The sequence below is a fragment of the Salvia splendens genome, chromosome 11 (genome assembly GCF_004379255.2).
Source record: "Salvia splendens isolate huo1 chromosome 11, SspV2, whole genome shotgun sequence".
NCBI classification, from domain to species: Eukaryota; Viridiplantae; Streptophyta; class Magnoliopsida; order Lamiales; family Lamiaceae; genus Salvia; species Salvia splendens.
Genome location: NC_056042.1, coordinates 33,682,725 through 33,707,710, shown reverse-complemented (window position 1 = coordinate 33,707,710; position 24,986 = coordinate 33,682,725). Strand labels below are relative to the sequence as shown.

Sequence of the window (24,986 nt, the reverse complement as noted above, 5' to 3'; positions counted from 1 at the left end):
TGGTGATTTAGACTTCTATATATAGTATAGTGATGATGCACGAGAGAATTTTTTTGAATTAGTTATAAAAGTATCGAAGTTGGAAGTTGGTTCTTATTATTTGAATGAAATGGACGACAAAGTTTATAGGTTAGTTGCCTGATAAGTTGTGTAACAAGGGAGGAGAGAGATACTTAGTTTTTATTGCTTAATACTTAGTTGTAGAAAGTGATGGAAAAATTCACTGAGTGTCCTTCATAAATGAGTCTTTCGTATTTGTTAATATCTGAACAAGATCACCCATACGAAGCTTCGTATGTCCTTTATTTATGTTAATATCTAAACAAGATTACTCATATCTCGTCACCTTAGACAACACATCCAGCTCAAGCATAATGCCAACTCTAAGTACCATTTTTAAAAAGACCACATATAGTTTCATTAATTGAAACATAATATATGAATGAAATAACAATCAAACCCTGACTATGTTGTTTCCTAAAATCAATTTTTATTTGACATTAATATATCGTGAAAGACTATATATAATTTATTCTTAAATATCCGAACCCAATAACAAAAATTAACTGACCTTGTGTGGAAAATTTATAATGAAACCACTTACATTTTTTTTTCTTTCTTTCTTTTTACTTTTCTATTTATAATTAGTACCCTATTAATAGGACTGAGTGGCCCATTCCTAACAGCACAGGCCCAATAAAAATATAAATATCATTTTCCATTCTTTCAATAAAAACTCAACTAGGGTTTATTTGTTCCTTCAATCAGGGTTTCAGCATCGCCGCTTAGAGAGAGAGAGACGAAGACAGAAGCTCGAAGCGAAAACCATGGCGGCACCCGTGGCAAAGGAGTCAGTTCAATGTTTCGGCCGGAAGAAGACCGCCGTGGCGGTGACTCACTGCAAGCGCGGCCGCGGCCTCATCAAAATCAACGGCAAGCCGATCGAGCTCGTGGAGCCGGAGATCCTCCGCTACAAGGCGTTCGAGCCGATCCTCCTCCTCGGCCGCCACCGCTTCGCCGGAGTCGACATGCGCATCCGAGTCAAAGGCGGAGGCCACACCTCGCAGATCTACGCCATCCGGCAGTCCATCGCCAAGGCACTCGTCGCCTTCTACCAGAAGTACGTCGACGAGCAGTCGAAGAAGGAGATCAAGGATATCCTCGGCAGGTACGACAGGACTCTCCTCGTCGCCGATCCCAGGCGCTGCGAGCCGAAGAAGTTCGGTGGTCGCGGTGCTCGCGCTAGGTTCCAGAAATCGTACCGTTGAAATCCTGGTAGTGGCTATTGCCTTCTGATAGTATGTTTCTGGACTAAATTGAAGTTTGTTTTTGCTGTTTTGTTATTTTCTCGAGGTTATATCGGATCATCAATGAACATGCCTTTCGTTTTGAGCTATAATTCGGAAAATTGTTGAATTCTGATGTGTTTTTAAATGTTTATCATCGTTGTGTCTTCATTTAAATTGATATCTTGTTTCTCTTTAATTGTCGAGTTTTGTTGTTGTTGTGTCTTCTGTGGTTGATCATAATTTATTTATGGAACAATGAAATTAAATGAGTCTAGTCTCTTTTCATCCCCTGTTTTGTGAGTTTTAGATTTATTCAACGATATTTTGGTTTGGTGTTAGGTGCTTTGCGTTTTGGTTAAACCTTATATAGTAGTATATTGATAATATTTAGCAGATTGGTTGTGTTCATGTTTTTATTGATGATGATGACTTTATTTTACTATGACAAGTTGTGAATCTGTTTTCTTTTGAAGAGGAATCCATGAAGAGTGTTATAGTTTCATATTTGATGCAGGGCTGTTTTAGCTCCTTTATTTTCTACTACTCCTACTTGTTTTTATCATACTCAAGTTTTCCAAGTCTTATTCAGCCATTTTAGTTTCCCTTAATTTTTTTTATTGCCTTTCATACTTTATTTTCTCATCACTTATTGATTTTATTTTATTCACTGTTTCTTTCTATGTCTACCTAACTCACTAAATGGTAGGAGTAATTTCTTATATTTTGTGCTGAAATGTAAAATAATGTGTAATTTTATTTTTCTTTTTTTATATGTAAAAATTTACTCTATTATAAATCTTTGTACATGACTAAATATACATAAAAAAGAATAAATTGTTACTCAAGATTTTGACTACCTCAACTCCTAGCCAAAACAAGGTTTTAATTCTCTGTGAATTATGAATGACAAATGTTTTAACGTTTTGTTTTGTATTATGAGAAAAAAATATGTGATCATTTGAAAGTTATTCCAAGTTGAAGTGCGCCTTCCTCCTTTTCGAGTTTGAAAGTTGTCTCCACAGGATTTGGCATCGATGGATGATGTGGATAATACTGGTTTGTAAAACAGATCAATTTCGCACGCAAGTTCAATTTAATTACCCAAATATTATCACTAACTGCAAGAATACAGCTTCGTGTGTAGTATTTTAGGTGTCGATCCACAGGGAAGGGAATGATTATTAAAACTTAACACTAAACAAAGCATAAAAAGGTTCGATTTTTGGTTTTGATGATTAATGACACTAAGTTAACAAACTAACTACGCAAGGATTTTAAACACGAGAAAAACAGGTCACTCCAAGTTGCTCCTTAGACTCGAATCATTCTACACATTTATCACACACAAATTTGGGATTAACTTATCAACCTAATCGCGTGCACTGAACATGTCTACGACGTATAGTTCACAGTCAGCTGAACACTTGTTCCATGAACCAATTTTCAACGACATTTAATTCCTGCAGATGCGCGGGAACGAACGTCGTCTACTATAATCACTTACCTAATCCACTATCAATTTATCCCCTGAACAGTTCTAATTTGATAGCAAACAATTGATTAATCCATCCATGTCTATGTTAAAGAGACAATAAACAAGGATTAGATATCTATCACAAAAGATGCCTCTAAAGTAATAGAATTACGCATTAAACACAATCAATGATATCAAACATGAGTTCAAAAGTGTAGAAGCATTCTAACGAGTCTAATTCACAACTTGGAGCAACAAATGAGCCTAGCCTTGATACATGATAAATTCAATGATTAAAACCGTAGAAGGCATGCTCTTTCGGAGTAGAATTGGATGGCGGAGTCGGATCGTCGGAGTGTCGGGTAGATTTTCCTCCTTCTCTTCTCTTCTTCCTTCTTCTCCGTTCTGTCCTCCTTCCTTCTCTGTAAATTCCTTTCTATTTTTATTTCCCCCAGCAAAACTGCCGAGAAAACTGCTGAAATGCAGTTGAACCACCAAACGCCCGACCGGGCGAAATTAGAAGGGATAATCGCCCGACCGGGCGAAAGGCTTCTGGAGGTATCGTGGGGAAACGCCCGACCGGGCATTTTGTGTCGTCAATAATCGCCCGACCGGGCGAACTTTCTGGAATCCTCATGCGTAACGCCCGACCGGGCGAACTTAGAAAGACCAATCGCCCGACCGGGCGATATGCTTCTGCATGGCTTCGCGGGAGACGCCCGACCGGGCGTCTAGTTGAAATCAGAACGCCCGACCGGGCGAACTTTCTGGACTCCGCATGCACAAAATGGAAACGCCCGATCGGGCGTTTAGCAACATCAAAACGCCCGACCGGGCGAACTCTCTGGAATCTCAGCTATGCATTTCCGACGAACTTCCAGCTTCTAACACCCGAAACTACACTCAAAGCACGACTTGGTGAGTTATAATTAACATGAAATCCGGGGTAAAGAATAGGAAATAAGCTTCGCATCAAATACCCCCAAACTTAAGCTCTTGCTCGCCCCGAGCAAGGTACATTTTTTAGCACAAAAACTCAGCGCAAGTCTACCCCGCAGAGAAATTTTCATCACAAAGAATCATGTAGGGACGTGAGTGACAAAATCTAAACCCCCAACATTTCCAATCGAGATTTCCCACTCTCAAGAACAATCACTCATCCCCCTAGAACGTCAAGTTAAGGTGCACTTCAAAATAAGTCCAAGCATGCGATCAAACAACTCAAACCATCATCATTGACTCATTAAGCAATACTAACCACATAGACTCACAGATTTCAAATCGAACCTCTTTAACTCTACCAAGTTCTTTACACAACATCCACAAGCATCAACGATAAGGTCCAAGGTCTTATTTCAAGGTTGTAATGGGGCTAGGGACGAGGTAGGATAAGTATGGATAGTGAGCTCAAAGGCTACACATTTGAGTGCCAAAATCTTCCCTCCTACAACATCCTTCCAAAGATCGAACAACACAAAATTACAACCAAACCCACACTCCCCCAAACTTGAGATCTATTCCAGACGAGATTACACAAACAAACATAGAAGCTCTATCTTTATTTCATCAACTTATTTTTTTTTTTTTTTTTTTTTTTTTTTGTAAAGACCTCGACTTTTGTGAATTTGGAGGTCGTCTTTTTCTTTTTCTTGTTTTTTTTTTTTTTTTCTCTTAGAACTTCATTCTTTTCACCTTCTATCAAGTCTAGAAATGTCTACACTTTTGCAATACACCACCCAACACTCAACATTCAACCACCAAGCTCAAACTAGTATTTAGCACCCAAACAGTAGCAAGGTCTTTCGATGAGGCTAAAATTAGGCTTATTTCAGTGGCTAAGTGTTTGGCTAAGTGTTTACACAAATAATAGGAAATTAAGCTCAAAGTGGCTTCTAGGGGATCATGTGTAGGACTAGGCATGTGATCATTTGGCCATGGAGTTCATCCTAGTGCCTTGTCCTCCCATATCGTTAACACAAACGAACGCAAGCACTTCACTCGATAAAACAAATCAATCCAAAATAATTTCCACAAGTCATGCGATTTTCATACTCTCCTCAACTTAAGAAATCGGATGTAATCACAACATGCTTTTTCAAATAGATTCATGCACCCATTCCATTCATCCTAAGCTTCAAAGATGAAGTAAAATCAAGTAAGATTTCCTAACCAGAAAGCCGAAGATAAAGCATGCACCCGTCAACTACATAGATTCAAAACATCTTTATCACGCAAAACACCCAAAAAACATACATCACAAATCAATCATAACCCCCCCAAACTTGAATGCATCATTGTCCTCAATGCATGCAAAGAAGACAAATAAAGTAAAGGGAAAGGAAACTCCCCCAAACTTGGCATGACGTCCATAGTGCATTCGGGTGGGAGGGTGGGTGTAAAAATCCTTTGCAGGTGTGCTTCCTCCTAAGCTCCAATCCTAACTCCCAATTGCTCCTACAAAAAAAACAAAAACTACAAAAAGAACACTCAATTCAAAATAAATGTTGGAGGAAAGAATTGAGCAAACAAAACCTCCAACATATGAAACCAAAAGATAAAAGAAAGATAAAAACTTGGGTTGCCTCCCAATCAGCGCCTTTGTTTATAGTCGTTGGCTCGACCTTCTTCATCCTTGTCTACCTCTATCCAGGCTCCAATAGGCGCTTCCCCGCCTTCTCTTGCTTGATCACCACATTCTGTCCATCTACTCGAAACATGACCGTATTTGTCTTGGTCTCTATCACAACATCACCGGTTGCTAAAAATGGCCTACCAAAGAGGATAGGCATGTCCTTGTCCTCTTCCATCTCTAAGACAATAAAGTCGACCGGGAGTACAAACTTGTCCACCTTCACCAAGACATCCTTGATGATCCCTAGTGGCTTCACAATTGAGTGATCCGCCAATTGTAGCTCAATATCGATTGACTCAATCCTCGCTTGTAGACCGATTGACCTCGCCGTCTTCAGAGCCATCAATGATATTCCCGAGCCTTGATCAAGTAGGCACTTTGGGAACTTTTTATCTCCCATCTCACATGGGATCACACAACTCCCAGGGTCTCGTCTCTTCGCAGGTATCTTCCCCTTCACCAATTGTGAGCAAAATGCGCTCAATCTCACCACACCATCGTCTTGTATCTTCTCCTTTTTCGCAATAAGATCCTTAAAAAACTTGGAGAATTTAGGAAAGTGTAGGAACAAATCCACCAGGGACACATCTACATTAACTTTCCTGATAATGTTCATCATCCAATCGAGTCCTTTCTCTTGAATTATTTTCCTACCCTTCTTCTTATTCTCGACTGGGAAAGGTGGTGGCGGGATAAAATCTGGAAAATTAAATGGACACTTCGGGTCCATTGCCGGACTTAGTGGATTCTTCTTGTGGATATCACTCATGGTTGACTCTTCTTTTTCTTGTTGACATTCCCTAGCTTCGGTAGTAGCCCACTCAATCCCCTCGTCCGCCCCTGCGTGCGAGGTTTGTGAGCCAAACAACTTGTCCGCCCCTGCGTGCAAGATGTTCGAGCCATTTTGTGCATCTAGCATGATTGGAGACTCAAGATCCTTCCCACTTCTTAACTTAACTGCCTTGCACTGTTCAAAACCTTTAGGATTGGGCACCGTATCACTCGGGATAGCATTAGGGATTCTTGTGTGAGATGCTGTAGCGATCTGCCCAATTTGAGTCTCGAGATTCCTCAATGTAGCTTCCATCTGACCAAACTTTTCCACCGTCTTCTCTTTGAAATTCTCATTCTCCCTTTGACTCTTAGTCATAAACGAGAGAATCTGTCCCAATTGATCCTCGACTGATGGCTTCTTCTCATAACCCGGGGGTTGAGTGTTTGTCCTCCATTGGTTCCCCGAGTTGTTGCTAGGACCACTTTGATTCCAGTTCGATTGCTGAGGCCTCCAATTCTGCTGATTGCTGTATTGGTTGCCTTGGTTAAACCCTTGGCCATTGTTGCCAATGTAGTTCACATCCTCGATTGGTGGTCCTTGAATACTAGAACATTGATCAGTATGATGCCCTCCTTGACACAATCCACATCTCATCACTGCCACTGCTTTGGGTTGAGGAGTCAGTTGCAGCGATTTCACTGCCTTTGTCATCGACGACATCTGGGTGCTTATATCTGCCAATTGAGCTTCAATTGCAGATACTCTCTCTGCATCCTTTGTAGCACCGAATGTGTCTCCTCCTTTCTCCGCTGCTCTCCTTGGGTTGTGCCAGTTCCGTTGATTGTTAGCCAACCTTTGGAATAAGGCTCTCACCTCCTCATGCGTTAAGTCATCCAGGTTTCCATTAGAGCCTGCAGTAACTAGTCCTGTGCCTTCATTGTTGAGTCCCTTGTAGAATTTCAAAAGGTCATGCCCCGGAGCTAGTCCGTGACTTGGGCATTTCCTTATCAATTCCGTGAATCTCTTCCATGCTTCCGCGAAGGACTCGTCATACTTTTGTCGGAAAGAGGTGATCTCCTCTCTCAACTTCTCAATCTTCATAGGAGAATTGTATTCCAAGAGGAACAACGTCTTCAACTCTTGGAACGTTGCTATGTTGTAGCCCGGGATAGAGTCATACCAAGCTCTTGCTTTCTCCCTCAGAGAGAATGGGAATAAGACCCTCTTGATTAGATTGTGTTCCACATTCGGGGGTCTGTGAGAGTTCGTCAACTCGTAGAAGGCATTGAGGTGGCTCATCGGGTCTTCATCATCCCGTCCATGGAAAAGATTCCCCCCATTCACCAAACTAATGTAGTGAGGTGGAATGTTGATGTTGTTGTTCGCATAAGCAAACTCTCCGGGGTACTCAATTCCCGATCTAAGAGTGTCGCCAAACCTCACAACGGGTGGTGGGACAGCGTTGTTGTTATTATTGTCGGCCATCGACTCAGCTTCCAGATCACTGTCACTATTCTCAAACAATGGGTTATCTCTGATTGGACTCGGCGAATCCTGTTGAATTTCAAACCCGGCTGAACTTCCTGACCCTTTCCTTCTTTGATAACAGAGTAATCCGAAAGGCGGTGTACCCTGAGATCTCGTGTGCATTCACGACTTTCTTTTTTTTTTTTTTATTTTATCTACACAACAGAAAATACACCAAGCACAAGCACAAAATATTTCCTAATTACCGAAAGCGAGACCTCTCGACAACTTCGGGGTAAGTACTATAAAAAGTGTGTGCTAGAGTGCAAACAAAACTACCTAAAACTAAACTAAGAGTTAGCTAAATATTACCTAAAATAATACACTCCTTCGTCTTCAAGTCCGGACGTGGTAGATGGCTATCACACCGTAGAACACGAACAATGTACCTATAAAACTCAAAAAGTAAAATCAAACAAAATAAAAACAAACAAAAACTATAAGCTAAATAATCGATTGCCTTCCCCGGCAACGGCGCCAAAACTTGATGTGGATAATACTGGTTTGTAAAACAGATCAATTTCGCACGCAAGTTCAATTTAATTACCCAAATATTATCACTAACTGCAAGAATACAGCTTCGTGTGTAGTATTTTAGGTGTCGATCCACAGGGAAGGGAATGATTATTAAAACTTAACACTAAACAAAGCATAAAAAGGTTCGATTTTTGGTTTTGATGATTAATGACACTAAGTTAACAAACTAACTACGCAAGGATTTTAAACACGAGAAAAACAGGTCACTCCAAGTTGCTCCTTAGACTCGAATCATTCTACACATTTATCACACACAAATTTGGGATTAACTTATCAACCTAATCGCGTGCACTGAACATGTCTACGACGTATAGTTCACAGTCAGCTGAACACTTGTTCCATGAACCAATTTTCAACGACATTTAATTCCTGCAGATGCGCGGGAACGAACGTCGTCTACTATAATCACTTACCTAATCCACTATCAATTTATCCCCTGAACAGTTCTAATTTGATAGCAAACAATTGATTAATCCATCCATGTCTATGTTAAAGAGACAATAAACAAGGATTAGATATCTATCACAAAAGATGCCTCTAAAGTAATAGAATTACGCATTAAACACAATCAATGATATCAAACATGAGTTCAAAAGTGTAGAAGCATTCTAACGAGTCTAATTCACAACTTGGAGCAACAAATGAGCCTAGCCTTGATACATGATAAATTCAATGATTAAAACCGTAGAAGGCATGCTCTTTCGGAGTAGAATTGGATGGCGGAGTCGGATCGTCGGAGTGTCGGGTAGATTTTCCTCCTTCTCTTCTCTTCTTCCTTCTTCTCCGTTCTGTCCTCCTTCCTTCTCTGTAAATTCCTTTCTATTTTTATTTCCCCCAGCAAAACTGCCGAGAAAACTGCTGAAATGCAGTTGAACCACCAAACGCCCGACCGGGCGAAATTAGAAGGGATAATCGCCCGACCGGGCGAAAGGCTTCTGGAGGTATCGTGGGGAAACGCCCGACCGGGCATTTTGTGTCGTCAATAATCGCCCGACCGGGCGAACTTTCTGGAATCCTCATGCGTAACGCCCGACCGGGCGAACTTAGAAAGACCAATCGCCCGACCGGGCGATATGCTTCTGCATGGCTTCGCGGGAGACGCCCGACCGGGCGTCTAGTTGAAATCAGAACGCCCGACCGGGCGAACTTTCTGGACTCCGCATGCACAAAATGGAAACGCCCGATCGGGCGTTTAGCAACATCAAAACGCCCGACCGGGCGAACTCTCTGGAATCTCAGCTATGCATTTCCGACGAACTTCCAGCTTCTAACACCCGAAACTACACTCAAAGCACGACTTGGTGAGTTATAATTAACATGAAATCCGGGGTAAAGAATAGGAAATAAGCTTCGCATCAATGGATGAGAGTAGGTGAGATTATAATCCCCGTGAAACAGTCTGCTGGAGAAAACTCCGTCCTTGTCCGTGACCGCCACGACGTTGCTCCTCCACTCTTTCAAGATCAGCCGATCCACGAGCTCTCCGGTCGGCGTGATCTTGAAGTTATTGTCTATGAGGCACATCTGCCCGCACCCGATTGGCATGTGGTGGTAATCTTTTGCGTTAATGCATTCGTCCCTGCATCCGCTCTTCTTCCACCCTCCGAATATGATGATCCCCTCCACAGCTGGATGTGAGAACGACTCCCTCAGGACGTTCTCGAGGTCCTCGTGCTGCGTGGGGCCCTTGTAGAAGTCGAGCTCCGTGAGCCATATGGGGCTCCCTGAAGCGCCCATGACATCGAAGGCCGCACGTATGTAGGATATGTTGGCCCTTAGGAAGGAAAAATGGCCCTGCATTCCAATGTGCAGGGCCATGTCCTCATTCCCGGGGAATGACTTGATCTCGCGGATCTTGTGTACGATTCTTGCCGGGATGACCTTAATGTCCTTGGGGTACTCGAGCGTGTTGTACTCGTTAATGAATAGAGGGGTATGTGGATCGATAGCCCGGGTGATCTGGTAAAAATTGGGGAATTAATAAGTCGTCATGTTGATAGATGAGTGTCATTATTGGTGTTGTTTAAAAAACGACAATTAGAAAGTAAATAACTACATGTTCATTAAATTCCAATTCTGCATATCATATTTAAAATCTTCAAGTAAATTGCAGATATACTAATTTATTTTGATTTTGCAATCAATCACGATTTATAGTAGTTTTAACTTACTTACGTACTACTATTGGACGTCAATCAAAATCATAACATGTTTCACTAGTGAAACAACTAAATAGGTTCATTTGATAACTTAATTTCATTTGTTGAATTAAGGTTTATACTAAATTAAATAATTTTATTTGTTAAACAATATTGTATTCACCTGTTAGCATCAAGATCTTGATTGATTGGAAATAAAAATAAATCAATACCTTGATAATTCTAAAAATAGAGAAAAAAAACTAGCCTGGTAAATCATGGCGGAAGCATTAGCACCAAGGACGCTTTCGTAGTACGAGTTGTGCAAGTTCTCGTTCACCACGTCCCAGGCGATGACCCTTCCGGTGTACCGGGACACTACAGAGGCGATGCGGCGGATGGTCGTGTAAAGGACCTCACGCGGCGGGAGGGTTAGGGTCCAATAGTTGGATGCGTTGGTTGAGTCCCATAGGATGCAGTGGCCGCGGACGGCAATGTTGTTCTTCTCGAAGAAGGATACCATGGCGTCCGCGGTCTCATAGTTCTCCACGCCTTGAATTTGTTCGTTGTAGTACCACTTCATCTCATTGTGGGGTGTCGCCACTGGGAAGCGAGCGGCGAAGAAGTCTTGGTATGGCTTCGCTTCGAGGATCGAGTAGCCCGTGCCGCTGCCGATGAGGAAGAGTGGCCTTGTATGGGTTAGGGTTATGTTTGCACCTTTCAATGGCTTTCCTGCCTCGTCCGTCACCTTTATTTTTACGTCCCTTTTGCGATACTGATGATGTGTAACATTTAAATGTCATTATCAAATAATATGCTAGTATCAAATTTTAGTGTCACAAATAATTATACCTTATTGATGCTTCTCTCTTGTTGCTCTCTCCATTCTGATTTTGTGAATGACTTAAGTGACACATTGTCTATCCAAACCTCATTCTTAGTGTTTGGAACCTATATGTATGATTATACCAAACAAATTAGGTATACTTTTCTCATGTAACGGATTGGGGAAATAGAACTCGTGGGATCATTTATAGTGTTTGCACATTGCATGTATGATTACACCAAATAAGTTAGGTATATTTTTCTCATATAACTACGGATCGGGTAAATGAAACTCGTAGAATTAGTCATAGTGAAGAAAGGTTGTTGTATATGTCAGGTTGTCGTTGACACTATATGATGTAGAAAAATGGAAGCAAGTCCTGAAACGGTAGGGTGGAGTTGCAGCACCAAGGGGTCGATGCCAACTCCAATAGCCGAAGGTGGGGTTAGTGGAGCATCAACCTGACCCGGATTCACTATTGTGGGCCCCGTAGATATATACATACTCATAGGAATATAATCAAATGTAAACTCTAATTATTGTACAAACTCCAAACTTTGATATAGACCGTTAAAAAATGTCAACAGATGTCAAAATAATAGCAACAGAAAATATCAACACAGTGTCAGCAGTTGATTTGTGTTGACATTGTGTTGACACTGCGTTGACATTGTATTGGTATTAAAATTTTGAAATTCTGTACTGTGTTGATATTGTGTTAACACTATGTTTGACATTGTGTTGAAAAGTTTAGAGTTTGTACAATATATGAGTATGCATTTTATCACTACCCCATAGACATATATATAATGAGAGCATATTATTAACTACTCTCTCTGACTATTGAAATAGGCTAAATGAGGGTGACACGAGTCTAAATGCGTAATTGGTAAAGTAAGAGAAATGAAGAAAAAGTGGTTGAAATAATATATTGGATGGTGATGCCCATAAATTATAAAGTAAAAAAAGGAGAAAAATGTTTCTATAAATAAATATGGACTATTTTTATAGGACGGACGAAAAAGAAAATTCGACTTATTTATGTGGGATGGAGGGAGTAATACTTACCTTGAAAATTAGATCAACTTTCTCATCTTCATAAGCTGTGAATCCTCCTTTGAGCATAGACCAACAACCAGTTTTGGCTATAACTGAACCAGATGGCTTAGTTTCACTAGGAGTTTTAATATAAACTAGTATTGTTTCTTGTCCTTCATCTACTTGTATCCATGCTGCCAAAATCACAATTATTTTACTTAGAAACGAAATTCGTGGGGTCAAACACAGTAAACAAGGTGCAACATTGTGGCAATGGTGGGCTATATCGATCCCACAACCCCACCTGAGTGCACCATTGGTCGTACATTCGGTTTTTAATTCTACCTGAAAATGTATATAAATGGTCTTTCTGGATATCAAACGAGTAAGAGACTCCGTCAAATATATCGGTACGATTAAATGCCACCAAAAAATTGTTATTAGTGGTTGATTTTCTTTTCTCCATACTTGCATTTCCATACACTTTCCATTCCAACAATTGTGAATCGAATATAGGATCTTTGAACATTCCCCCTCCATATTGAGGTTCCTTAGGCTCAGCTAGACACTGGAAAATGTTTAAAAAATTAAATTAATAAAAAATAATAATTACGTCAGAGCGAAATTTGATTGTAAATTTTTAAACCTTTGTCAAATTATGATTTTGCATACCAACTTTAAAATCTCCCAACAAATTTACAAACTATTTTGATTTTGCAACTAAGCTATTGATTTTTTTACAGCCAATTAAGATTTCGACATTGACACGACTTAATACTAATTACGTAAAATTATTAGGCGTCAACTAAAACATGTCATGTTTTAGCAGGAAAAAATTATCATACTATTACTAAATTAGATAATTTAAACTTTTCAAATTATGGCTTACTTTAATTCATATTAGCATCAAAATCTAGGTTGATTGTAAAATTAAAACAAATCAATAATTTGGTGATTTACATACATATGCAAAACCATAATTTGACAATTGTTTAGTAATTTACACACAAATGCCCCTATATTATATTATTAGACAAATATGAAATTGTCCAAAATTAACAATTTTTTACATGAATGCTGGCTTTGTAGTTGTAAGATGCATCAGACCCCTCGAGAGCGACTAATAAATCACAGAGTTAATGCAAAAACAATTAATTAATGATTAAAAATTAGAATTTGGCCGTAGAAAAATCTTGATTTTACAGTAAAAAAATACTGATACTAGTGCAAAATAAAATTCAATAAGAGGCTGACCTGATATGAGTAGAATACATAAAATAAGAAACACCTCACTCTTAAAATATCTCATTATTCTGTGCATAGGAAAAAAATATGTTGATGATTATAATACAATTAAATATACCGTTTTTGTATGACATATGATAAGATTTTATAATACAAATATTCTATTTTTGCAAGACATATAATAGCATTTTATAATACAAATATCCCATTTTTGCAATGTATAAATGCACATAGATGATATTATTCTCTCATTCATAATTCTTGTTTCACTAACAATACTGTGGGAGTACTAATAATCCCACAATAAAAAGTTAAAAAGTCATGCATATTAAATCATGTAAACCTTTAATCTAGTAAGCCCAGAATGTATAATCAATTAATTGATTATTCCAAAGATAAACTCCAAATAATATAAAATTTGGAGATTTGTAAATACAAGTTTAATCTTCATTATATATAGGCTGAGGAAATTATTGTTCGATATTATTGAAGTATAGAACATTTAATATTGTAACGTGTGATTAGATGTTAATTGTGTAATTGAATGCATCGCATTATTGCTAATTAACATTGTAACTCCGTTGTAATATGAAACTTGCCACTTACATTATTGCTTTATTTATTGATTTGGCCTAATAATTTTTATCTATAATTAATACTCCACATATATCATGAAGCCATGCTTGTTGTCGTGATATTCTATGTAGTGGTTGCTATGCATGTAAATTAGGGGAAATATTTTTTGACATTATGACATTATTATAATAGGGTTAAAGTAGTAAAACATTAGTACTATTTTATTTTATTTATTTAATTTATGTTTTGCATATATAGAAGTACTATTAATTAAAATTCTTCACTTAACAATTTTGTAATTTCTTTGAAAAATAAAAGAATGAATACGATAAGAATAAAGTACGAGAGAGGTATAGAGAGCAAAGTAGAAAAAAGAATTAGAGTTATTTGTTAAAATAGAGAACGATTTTCAAAAGGAATACAATTCAACTACCTTAGACGGAAGGAGTACTTTATTTTCTCATCATTTATTTACTTTAATTATTTACCATATCCTTCTATTTCTAATAAACTCACCAAATATACTTACTAATTTCTTAAATTTTATGCTGAAATGTAAAATAATTTGTAAAATTTAATTTTCTTTTTTAATTGGTTAAACTTACTCTATTTTAAATCTTAGTACATGACTAAATATATATTAGAAAAATATTTTATTGGATTGTGTTGTTATTCAAGATAGAAATTAGATTTGATTGAACGAGCTATATTTTCAAGCCAGCCCATATGACCAAGAATATCAGCCAATGAGATTGGCTATTTGGCAAATTTTCAATAATTGATAAATATTTTATGTAAAAATTTAAATATTTTTCATATATTATATTAAAAAATTATAAAAATCATTTCATTTTTGTCTTTTATAAATATAGACCATATTTGCTATAGTTTTGCATATAAAAAAAATCTCATTTTTCTATGCATATACTTTGATATAATTTCTTCGTATTTCTGTTAGTACCCTTCTCTGTTCAGTGTGACGAATGATGCTAATAATATATTCTTCCATTCTTAAAATTTCTATTCTATCCAAATTTTCAATCTTCCCCACGATTATTTTTCTTTGATAATTTTTCAAATTGCTGTGAATATCAAAGTCCATTGACAAAATTCACAAAATTCAAGTGAAGACCAGCTAAATTTTTAACTCACTTTATATTACATTTTTTAAAATTTAGAGTAGTGCTAAATGGCCACATTATGGCCAGCCATAATATTAAAAAATTATTAAAATTCTGTGTAATTAATGTACAGTTTTATGCATCTAAAGAGTAGCAATTTTTTGAAGACTAATATACCCTTAAATATTAAATACTACTTATGTAGAAGTAAAATAAATTGTAAGGACATTATATTTATAAATATTATTAAGTGACACAATATACTTCTACGACAAAATTGCAAGGAGTCTTTATGTTATAAACAAATACTCAAATTCAAATTCTCTTTTTTTCAATTTACATTAACTGAATTAATCCCAAAATGATAATTACGAAAAATGGACAAAAATGACGTTTGACTTTTAAGCAACTTATTAAAGTAATGAGTCCTATAACTTTTACCAAGGAAGTTTTGATTGATATCTTATTAAATCAATTTATTCTTAATTCAATTTTCTATGTGAAGATTAAATTGAGTTGATATTCAAATGTTGGATCGATACAGAGTTAAAATAGATGTTTTAATTAATTTTATATTGAATTGATAGTTTCAAATAACCTTAAATTCATTTGAAAAAAGTATAAAAAAAATTTAAGCATATTACTACTATAGTATTAGATAACTTCATCATTATCTTATTGATTATATATTATGGAGTACAGTAAGAGCACCCGCAACGCGTGCCGCCCGCGTTCCGCGTGCCGTTCCGCCGGAACGGTTTCGCCGCGGAACGCGTTGCGGCGCTGCATTCCGCTCCCGTCCCGTTCCCATTCCGTGCCGGGTGCCGACGGCACGTAACGCGGCACGGAACAAGCCGCCACGCGCCTGGGCGACGTGGCCGATCCCCGTGCGTGCGTGCTTCCCACTCGCCGGCCCGCGAGTGGGACACGTCAGCAATGACGCAATAATTATTTTTTTTTTATATAAAAATCGAATTTTTTTTTAAATTTTTTTTTTTAAACGGTAACATTACCGTTTTTTTTAACTTTTTCTTAATTTTTTTAATTTTTATTTTTATTTTCTTATTCTATAAATACACCTAATTCATTCATTTTATACACAACTACACATCTATTCTTCCTACATCAACATCAATTTCTCTCCAATTTTCATATTCTATCTCTTCAAAAAATGTCCGGCGACGGCAATTACGGTGGTGGCGGCGCCGGAGGGTGGGATCTCAACGCGTTCGGCGATTGGGAGACCATGTACAACACACTTGGTGGTTCTGGGTCATCGACGCCGGGCACGCAGGGGTCGGCGACGCCGGGTGGGTACCAACCACCCACTTTCGATGTGGATGCCTACGCTCGAGGCTCCGGCTCGCAGCTTTCCCAGGGTTTGTCCCAGATTCGGGAGGATATCCCCGTTGAACCCACTCAGGGAGGAGGCCGAGGCGGTGGAAGCTACAGGGCTGCGTCTGAGGCACCCGAGGAGGATGAGGAGGAGGAGCCGGAGGATCTGGGCCGGCATCCCTACACCAACGAAGAAACAAAGGCGGTGTACACCGCCTGGCTCACCGTCTCATATGATCCCATCGTCGGCAACCAACAAGCCGCCAAGTGCTTCTGGGAAAAGGTCCGTGATGTCTACCACGAGACTAAGCCGAAAGGGACCCGGAAGCGCAAATATACAATGCTTCGTGCTCACTTTGGCCGAGTCGATTTACAGGTCAAAAAATTCTGCGGGATCTACTCCACCGAAGCGGCGCACTACCAAAGCGGAGCTTAGGGCGCCGACATACTGAGGGCGGCTTTGCGCGCCTTCCACCAGGACACCGGTGTACAGTTCAAATATGTTGATATTTGGCAGCTCGTCAAGGACGAGGAAAGGTGGGCCGGTGGTGTCCGCTCCAGCTCGGGATCAACCTCAAAGCGGACGAAGCACACGACGAGCGGCCAGTACTCGTCTGGTGACACCGATGCGCCCAGTGATCGTGGCACGCAGGAGGTTGGGGTTACGGCCGCCGAGTACGAGGGATCTAGCCGTGGGCGCCGTCGTCCGCAAGGGACGAAGGCGGCGAAAGCGGCTAGAGCGAGGAAGGGCCGAGGAGAATCAAGCCAGTCGGCCTCGGGATCGGGCTCACAAGGAGGCTCGAACACACTTATGGTGGCGTACATAACCGCCACAATGGCGGACACTTCCCGCTTCTCGTACGCCCAATACACGGCCTGGTGGAACGGAATTGTGCATATGGCAGGACTACTTGGTCTTCCCCCTCCCCCTAAACCTCGACCGCCTCCGGAGGATGATTCGCCGGCGGAGTAGTTTTTTTATTTTCCCACGTTTAATTGTGTGTTTTTTATTTTTTTAGGATTTGAATTGTGTGTTTTTTTTAATTTTTTTAAGTTTAAGTTGTAATTTTTTTTTAATATTGTGTGTTTTTTAATAAAGTATGTTTGTTTTTTAATAAAGTATGTTTGTTTTTTAATAAAGTGTGTTTATTTAATTTAATTTAGTTGGAAATAAAAATAAAAATTGAAATAGAATGAATAGTAATTTAAGGAACGGTTAAGGAACGGTTAAGGAACGGAGGGTTGCAGGTTCCGTTCCTTAGTTAAGGAATGGAGTAAAAAAGTACAGTAGGGCCCTCAAATAGTGGTTTAAGGAACGGTATAGGAACAGCGTTGTGGATGGCCTAATAACTAAATTAAAATAACTATTACTCCATTAAGATGATACAATTATAATAAAAATAAAAATAAAGTAGTAAAAAAGTTGAGTAACAAATTACTCTAAAAAGAATGGAATAAATGAATTAAAAAGAAACTACAATTAAAGACTAAAGCTAAGGGTAATATTGTCAATTGAATTAAGCATTAAATGAGACAATTAAATTATTAATATCTAAAAATACATATATTTACTTAAATGCCATTTATGGCCAGCCACATTATGGCCACGTAGTTTTATCCTAAAATTTATGCTAAGCGACAATATTTAAAAAATGGAGAGAATATTTAAATTGGTAACATGTTTGTCCCGCACCATTGGCCCAAACAGACGAAAGTAAATGAGAAATCATTAGCTACAATCACAGAACTCCACGTGGCAAATGACATGAAAGCATGGCAATGGCATGCGTGTATAAACACGCACACACACATATATACATTCGTTTTTCTGGTTTTGCATCTGAAGATTTTGATAAAGGGAGGAGAGGAATAGTGTGAATTATGATTGTTACACAGCTGCATTTGTGGTTTCCCGCTGCTACCAAAATTATTCACCCTAACAAATCAGATTTTGTGATAAAATCGGAATCGTAGCGGAGAATGTGGGTGTTGTATGTGCTATCTCTGCCGCTGACCGTGCTGATGGTGGGCTGGACCCTATGGTACTTCGTCGGCCCCGACGTCCCTCTCTACGTCCGGTTCACCGTCGGCTACACCTGGTTCTGCTCTCTCTTCATGATCGTCCTCGTCCCCGCCGACATCTGGGCCGTACATTCTCTCCTTCTCTCTCTCTTCAATTTTTGTATGATTATTATTATTATTATTGTGTGTGTGTGTGTGTGTGATATTTCTGGATAATCGATCGGATCGGATTTGATATTCTTAACATTTCATTTGCTAGTGTATGTTTTGATAATGGCAAATTGCCGGAATAATAGGAAGTTTGGTCGAATTCCGGTCTGTTGCAGCTTTAGAAATTGAATCGGAAAAAGCTATGAAGTGTGGATTCTAGTTGCCTATGTGTGATATGTTGTTGATGTTTTTCGATCAAGTGATTGCGTTTTGTTTAGGAATAGATGTTTAACTCACTTTCGTGTATTTATAGGTGTCATATTAGATACGGTTTCACTGAAATTATTTGGTGTAGGATACATATTTAGTGTTTGGGGGATGAGATATGGTTTCGATAGAGGGTTTCGTGTGTATCTTAGTTGGGTGGGATTGAGGATTGTTAGTGTAGTCAACTTGCTATGGAGGCTTGCATAATTTGTTGATGAGGTAGGAACGGGGAATGTAGCTCAATCTGTGATTTGTAAGTGAAGAGAATTTCTGAGTTGGTTTAGGATACAGAAAAATTTCATTAGAGGGAGCTGTGTTTTCATTAGGGGCTTAAGACTCCCCATAGTTTAAAACTTCTGCACTTGAAAGAACACGTTCTTACTATTCTAAAAATCATTTAAACTGCTTCTTAATTTAGAGCATATATAGTGATCAGAAAGATGTAAATTTATCGTGAATGAATCTCATAAAAAGGAAGCTCAACTCGAAGGAATGTTACTTTATTTATTGAACATGTCTAAAATACTGTTGCTGATATTGCTTCACCTTCTTAGACACTTGGCAATAAAGGAGGCATCTCTTTCTTGTGGAGCTGGTTATACTGGAGTTCATTTTTACTTACATGGTACGTAACTTGTGAAGCTTATAGTCTAGCAAATTAATTTTGCTCTGTGGTAATTTCCTTCTTCTTCGTTTCATTTCGTTGATCCTTTAGCTCTACACCGGCATGAGTGTTTAATGGATGCATGACCAGCCTTGAGTTACAATATCATACCTCATGCCCTTTTACTTCTTGTGCTTTCTTATCTGCTGTATCTTGATGATGATACCCGTCTTCATATTGAATTTCCAGTTCGTGATGAAATATGATGTTGCCCATCTATATTCCCATGTTGGAAATTTCAATTTGTCTGGTTACTATCTTTGTTATGCTTTCGGATGCTTGTGTTTAAAGCCCCTTCCATATTGACTGCCAAACTTATCCATTTATTTTTCTTTACTCAATTTCGGATTTCTTGATAAAACAAGTTTACATGTTCTTAAAGTTTTATGTTTACATGTTCTCAAAGTTTTATTAAGCTATCTCTCTAAGCAGGGCTGTGGCACCTGTCATTCAGGGTTATGAAGATGCAGGGGACTTTACTATCCAGGACAGACTGCGGACTAGTGTTCATGTAAATCTAATCTACTATTTATCCGTTGGTTCAATTGCATTGTGCGGACTTGTCCTGCTCGTCATTATGCACAAGGACTGGTTCGTTCTCTCTCCTAAACGATAACGGTCTTCAATTTGTCTAGTGGCTAACAGATTTTAAGATCAGAAAACTTGAGAATTAAGATACTTGTCAAAGAATTATATCAGCAATCTTGCAATCAGAACGTAAGTTGCTAAAACGGAATAAGATATAGTTGAACTCAGTTTATCGTTAAATTCTTCTCATGTTGTTTTCTATATCCTTTGCTCAGGTGTACACTTTCATGAGTAAACGTGTCCATAATTGAATACAGCGTAAGTAAAAACTGTGGCTATACTTTAGAATGGATCTCCTCATCAAAATAGTGAAAACTAGATTAGCACAATCGTGTAATGGCTAAGGAATCATTTCCAGCCTTAGAGCAATAAATGTTACAGCGCTATATTCTTAGTCTTAGTTTATCTTGATTTCGATGAACGTCTTTAGACTCATGACATATGAAACTGCTTTGTGGTTCAAGACTATATCAGTGGAGCAATGGGTATAGGAAATATGCGAAGCTTGTCAGATGGTACCGTATGTGCAGTTAGGATATTGGTTTGGTTATGGTTCTTGCGACTCTATATCTCTTTCTGTCTTCTACTCCCTTCGTATTAAAAAAACAGAAACATTTGAAACGGCACGGGTTTTAATACACAATTGGTAAAGTAAGTGAGAAAAATAGGTAAAGTAGGAGAGATGAAAAGAAAAATGAGTGAAGTAAGAGAGAGGAAGAGAAAAAGTAGTGAAAGTAGAGTTAGTGGATTGTGGGGTCCATGTCCTAAAATAAAAAGATTCTAAAATTTCTATTTTTAAGGAACGACCAAAAATAGAAATAGTTGCTATTTTTAAAAAACGGAGGGAGTAATAAAATGAACTGTGCATTGCCTGCAGGGGTGACAATATTTTAGGTCTTGCTATGGCTTGTGCAAATACATTTGGTCTGGTGACAGGAGCTTTTCTTTTGGGCTATGGTTTGAGTGAAATTCCAAGAGGTGTATGGACAAATGCAAATTGGACATATCGTCACAAATTCCTGTCTCATAATGTGTACAGAGTGGCAGTCAAACTTGATGATGCTCATGAAGATTTTTCAAACGCAATAGTAGTAAGTTCCTAACCAACTTGTATAATCCCCACTTGGATTTCAAAGTTTTAAATCAACCTTATTGTTGAATACAACATTCAACATATTTGGGACTGAGGGAATAGTTTATTTCTGAAGTCAAGTAAATTTGAATTTTAGGTTATGATTGTACTTATACTAAAGCAATATGAATCCAGAATTTTTCTATACATGTTCTATTTCTTGCAGCTGGATGTAATTCTATCATTCTGTTAGGTTGCTCAAGCGACATCAAAGCAGATGTCTAAGCGTGATCCACTTAAACCATACATGAACAAAATTGACAAAATGTTGGCAAAGATGGTACTCATAATTTACTTGCACTCAGAGTGTTTCGAACTACTTTTATAGTGTCGATCACCTTTTTTGACCTAGTTATTGCATAAAAAATTGTAATGCAGCTTAATGAAGATTCTACTTTTAAACCAGGAGGAGGCAAATTAGGGGGAGGTGATATGGATTATGACACCGATAAAACTAGCATGGCGTCTCTTAGAAAACATCTGAGGAAAGCTAGGGAGAGGTATTACCGATATAAGAGGTAAAGGTAAACTAAGGCTTTCAACTTCTTTTTTTTTTATCATGGGAGGCAAGCTGAGATCAATTTTGCTCAAGCTGTAATTTGCTCCTTTCTTGGTAGGTTGGATAGGACTACCAATGAATTTGGTGTTACTATTAAATTTCATGATCAAGAATTACCATACGTGTAGCTAACTCATATATTGGCATACATGGATAGCTCAATTTACGTATACTTTTCACTCTCTAGTGCAGTGAGTATACGAATTTTGTTAGAGAGGCTTTAGAGCTAGAGGACACCATGAAGAGTTATGAGCATTGTAGTTCTAATGGATGGTATGCTTCTGCTTCTCCTCTTCTTTTCTTTTCTTTAATGCCAGGACTGTACTTTTCCATTTCCAATTCAAGCAACTTGAATTTCTTCATACATGGTTTGGGACTACATGAAGCTGATTTGAATATTTGCATGTCTAACCGTTTTCCCTATATTTATCTTTCATATTACAAATATCTCTTCCTAATTTTTTACTATGAACAAAACGGCTCCTAAATTAGGGTCTTGAACACTATCCGCTTAAGTTCTACTTTTGGTTTGATTTTGCAGGAAATAGAAAAATAGTTCCTCAAAATAGTGAGTCGTGGCGCAACAGAGGATGATAGCGTCCTAGTAAACAATGTAATCTTCCTCACTGACCATGTTTTGAATAATTTGCAGGAAATACATGTCAAGTTTTAGACCTGAGCGTAAAGGCAAATTCGGGTCCTTTCTTGATATCTCTGGTAATTATTGTTGCATGGAAGTGTTCTCTGAAAGCGTTTCTTTACTATGAGTTGCTTAGTAATTTCAATAGCAAAGACAGGCACATTTCTAGCTATTCCCGATCTGATTTTACTTAGGTTCATATAGACAATGAGAATGTCATTTTTTTTAGCTAAATGCACACTTTTGCTGATCACGTTTCATCTGAAAACTCAATTTCTAGCTAAATGCACAACCCTTTATCTATTAAAATGCTATCACTAAACTGGATATTTCTGCATGAACTATCCGTTGGAACTAGAATAAGAAACGTGTAATTCTAATAAGCGATCCTTTTTTTGCAGAACTGATATGGCGATGCATAGTGAGAAAACAACTAGGGAGAATTATGGCTGTTATATGGGGTTGCATGACTGCTGCAATTCTTGTTGCAGAGGCCACTATTATGTTGAACGACGTAGATTTATCTCTTTTCTCAGTTCTTATAAACAAGATTGGCAGGCATGAGTTACTTGTGCAGGTATATATCTGCACTTCTTTCTCATCTGTGCATACAATTTATAAAGTCATTAATTAATTTTGATGTATCTTGACATGTGTTTGCCTCTATTTTCAGGTTACTGCTCTTATTCCTCTAATATACATGTGTGTCTGCACATATTTTTCTCTAATCAAAATCGGAATGCTGACATTTTACTCCCTGACTCCGGGACAAACAAGTTCAGTTAGCTTGCTGATGATATGCGCGTATGTACGTTAAACCTTTTGTCTTTTTGCTATTTCTCATGCTATTCTGTATTTGGTACGGTTGAAATCTACTTGCTTTCATTTCTCATGACTCGAACAATAAAGGATGGTTGCACGCTATGCTCCTCCGATTGCATACAATTTTCTCAACCTCATCAATCTTCCAAACGACGCCAAGACTACATTTGAGAAGGCAAGTTTATTGCATGCACCTCTTTTTGGTTATTGCAACCGATTTTCTCAGCCTCGGCTTTGTACCCTCGAACAAATTCTTGTCTTCTGTCTTTGCTTATGTGAGCTTCACTTTTGCAGAAAATGGGGAATATTGATGACGCAGTTCCATTCTTTGGGAAAGGGTTCAACAGAATCTATCCACTCATAATGGTTGTTTTCACCATATTGGTTGCAGTAAATTTTTTTGATCGCGTAATTGGATACTTGAGAAATTGGAATATATTCAATTACCAAGACGAAGGAGTCGAAGATGCAGACGGATTCAATCCCGCGGGATTAGTTATTCTGAATAAAGGTGAGAGACTTGTATATATCATCCTAGTCATGGTTTACCCATTCTGAGCTTGTTGTATGTATTTCTTTAAATAGAACGATCTTGGGTTGAACAAGGCCATAAAGTAGGCGAACTTGTCGTTCCTTTGGCACGAAATTTCCACAATGTCACCATTGATCTTGAATCCGGAGGCAACACCGTGGTATGTGGCTTTACATCCTTGCTTCATCTTCTATTCTTTGTTATCGAGGAACTTGTTAAAATCTCTGGGGGCTGATATATGCATGGCTCAGATTCCGCAGATCCAAAGGCAGACATCAAGATTGATCGAGGAGGAGGGGCCGAGCAGTCACTCGCAACACCTGAGATCGGTTATGCAGAAAGATGGCGACCGCAGGAGACCACACGCTAAAGAGAAGGAGAGTGTTGAAACAGCGCAACGCATCAGCATGCAGCAAGGGAAGAGATCGACTAGCGGAGTAGCCTCAACATGGGAATCGATGAAGACGGGCTTCCAGAATTTCAAGTCCCGTGTTGATGCTAACAGATTCATCCGGCTAGGCCATGACACCGACCACCGTCATACTTCATCTCCCGAGTCACTCGATGAGATCTTCGAGAGAATCAGCCGGCCCAGCTCCCGTCCGACGAGCTTCGACGACGAGAATGATATTGATGGTGATATTGCAATGGCGGCCATTCAGAGGCAAGGCCTTAGTAGATAGCAGATATAAGATTGATGATTTTATAGCAATGTTTCAAACCAATTGTAAGGTTTTATATAAATAGAGTAATATACTTATGAATCCTTGAATCATCATTACCACTTGCAAGTTAGAGATATGATGTCTCAATTTTTGTCACTTTTGTCATCATATTTTTTTAAACCCTTACAAATAAACTCCAAAAAAAGAAAAGAAAGGAGAAAATTACAACTAATATTAAGAGGGCTCGAATTCGACACCTCATATAATAATGTCTAAGCTTCTTGTTGCTAAGACAAAGGCTCTGGACCACTTTTGTCATCATATTCTTTCATGGAGAGATGCTATGATACATACGCTATGTGAGCATCACTCGTGAGCATAATATCGTTTAATTTCAATTACCTATAAAATTATTAGTGACATCATTAATTT

At 38.5% G+C, this 24,986-nt stretch overlaps 4 protein-coding genes and 1 non-coding gene across 9 annotated transcripts; 3 read left to right on the top strand and 2 right to left on the bottom strand.

Moving 5' to 3' along the window:
- The first annotated feature begins 745 nt into the window (after positions 1-745).
- Positions 746-1,416, top strand: LOC121753637 (40S ribosomal protein S16-like). The gene has a single exon (XM_042148865.1). It carries the CDS (start codon positions 828-830, stop codon positions 1,266-1,268), a length of 441 nt encoding a protein of 146 aa, XP_042004799.1. The 5' UTR covers positions 746-827; the 3' UTR covers positions 1,269-1,416.
- Positions 1,417-5,405: 3,989 nt separating this feature from the next.
- Positions 5,406-7,271, bottom strand: LOC121754855. Its single transcript, XM_042150148.1, has one exon. It carries the CDS (start codon positions 7,269-7,271, stop codon positions 5,406-5,408), a length of 1,866 nt encoding a protein of 621 aa, XP_042006082.1.
- Positions 7,153-7,259, top strand: LOC121756640. Its single transcript, XR_006041019.1, has one exon. It is a non-coding gene; the product is annotated as a small nucleolar RNA R71 (small nucleolar RNA).
- Positions 7,272-9,745: 2,474 nt separating the features above from the next.
- Positions 9,746-10,955, bottom strand: LOC121754853 (endo-1,4-beta-xylanase 4-like). The gene is made up of 3 exons (XM_042150146.1): positions 10,641-10,955; positions 9,835-10,193; positions 9,746-9,758 (listed from the first exon to the last, which is right to left on the bottom strand). Exons 1-3 carry the CDS (start codon positions 10,953-10,955, stop codon positions 9,746-9,748), a joined length of 687 nt encoding a protein of 228 aa, XP_042006080.1.
- Positions 10,956-18,352: 7,397 nt separating this feature from the next.
- LOC121754177 (LMBR1 domain-containing protein 2 homolog A-like) lies at positions 18,353-24,686 on the top strand. Of its 5 annotated transcripts, none has more exons than XM_042149528.1 (14): positions 18,353-18,661; positions 19,507-19,577; positions 20,049-20,207; positions 21,082-21,295; positions 21,530-21,616; positions 21,715-21,854; positions 22,088-22,168; positions 22,548-22,612; positions 22,937-23,112; positions 23,209-23,339; positions 23,445-23,532; positions 23,652-23,868; positions 23,943-24,049; positions 24,141-24,686. In XM_042149528.1, the coding sequence occupies exons 1-14, from the start codon at positions 18,494-18,496 to the stop codon at positions 24,570-24,572; spliced, it is 2,136 nt and encodes a 711-aa protein (XP_042005462.1). In that variant the 5' UTR covers positions 18,353-18,493; the 3' UTR covers positions 24,573-24,686. The 5 variants fall into 5 exon arrangements, with proteins under 5 accessions (XP_042005462.1, XP_042005465.1, XP_042005463.1 ...); XM_042149531.1 differs by adding an exon at positions 20,420-20,462 and having other exon boundaries at positions 18,519-19,577; XM_042149530.1 differs by having other exon boundaries at positions 18,643-18,661; positions 20,071-20,207.
- Positions 24,687-24,986: the final 300 nt, after the last annotated feature.

Excerpts from the sequence above, each read along its gene's own strand:
- LOC121754855 (XM_042150148.1), bottom strand. The coding sequence starts at position 7,271 with ATGAAGATTGAGAAGTTGAGAGAGGAGATCACCTCTTTCCGACAAAAG.
- LOC121754853 (XM_042150146.1), bottom strand. The coding sequence starts at position 10,955 with ATGAAGTGGTACTACAACGAACAAATTCAAGGCGTGGAGAACTATGAG. Across the intron at positions 10,194-10,640 it reads CTTCCGCCATGATTTACCAG|ATCACCCGGGCTATCGATCC; the intron begins GCTAGTTTTTTT and ends AATTTTTACCAG.
- LOC121754177 (XM_042149528.1), top strand. The coding sequence starts at position 18,494 with ATGTGGGTGTTGTATGTGCTATCTCTGCCGCTGACCGTGCTGATGGTG. Across the intron at positions 19,578-20,048 it reads AGTTCATTTTTACTTACATG|GGCTGTGGCACCTGTCATTC; the intron begins GTACGTAACTTG and ends CTCTCTAAGCAG. Across the intron at positions 21,617-21,714 it reads ACAAAATGTTGGCAAAGATG|CTTAATGAAGATTCTACTTT; the intron begins GTACTCATAATT and ends ATTGTAATGCAG.
- LOC121753637 (XM_042148865.1), top strand. The coding sequence starts at position 828 with ATGGCGGCACCCGTGGCAAAGGAGTCAGTTCAATGTTTCGGCCGGAAG.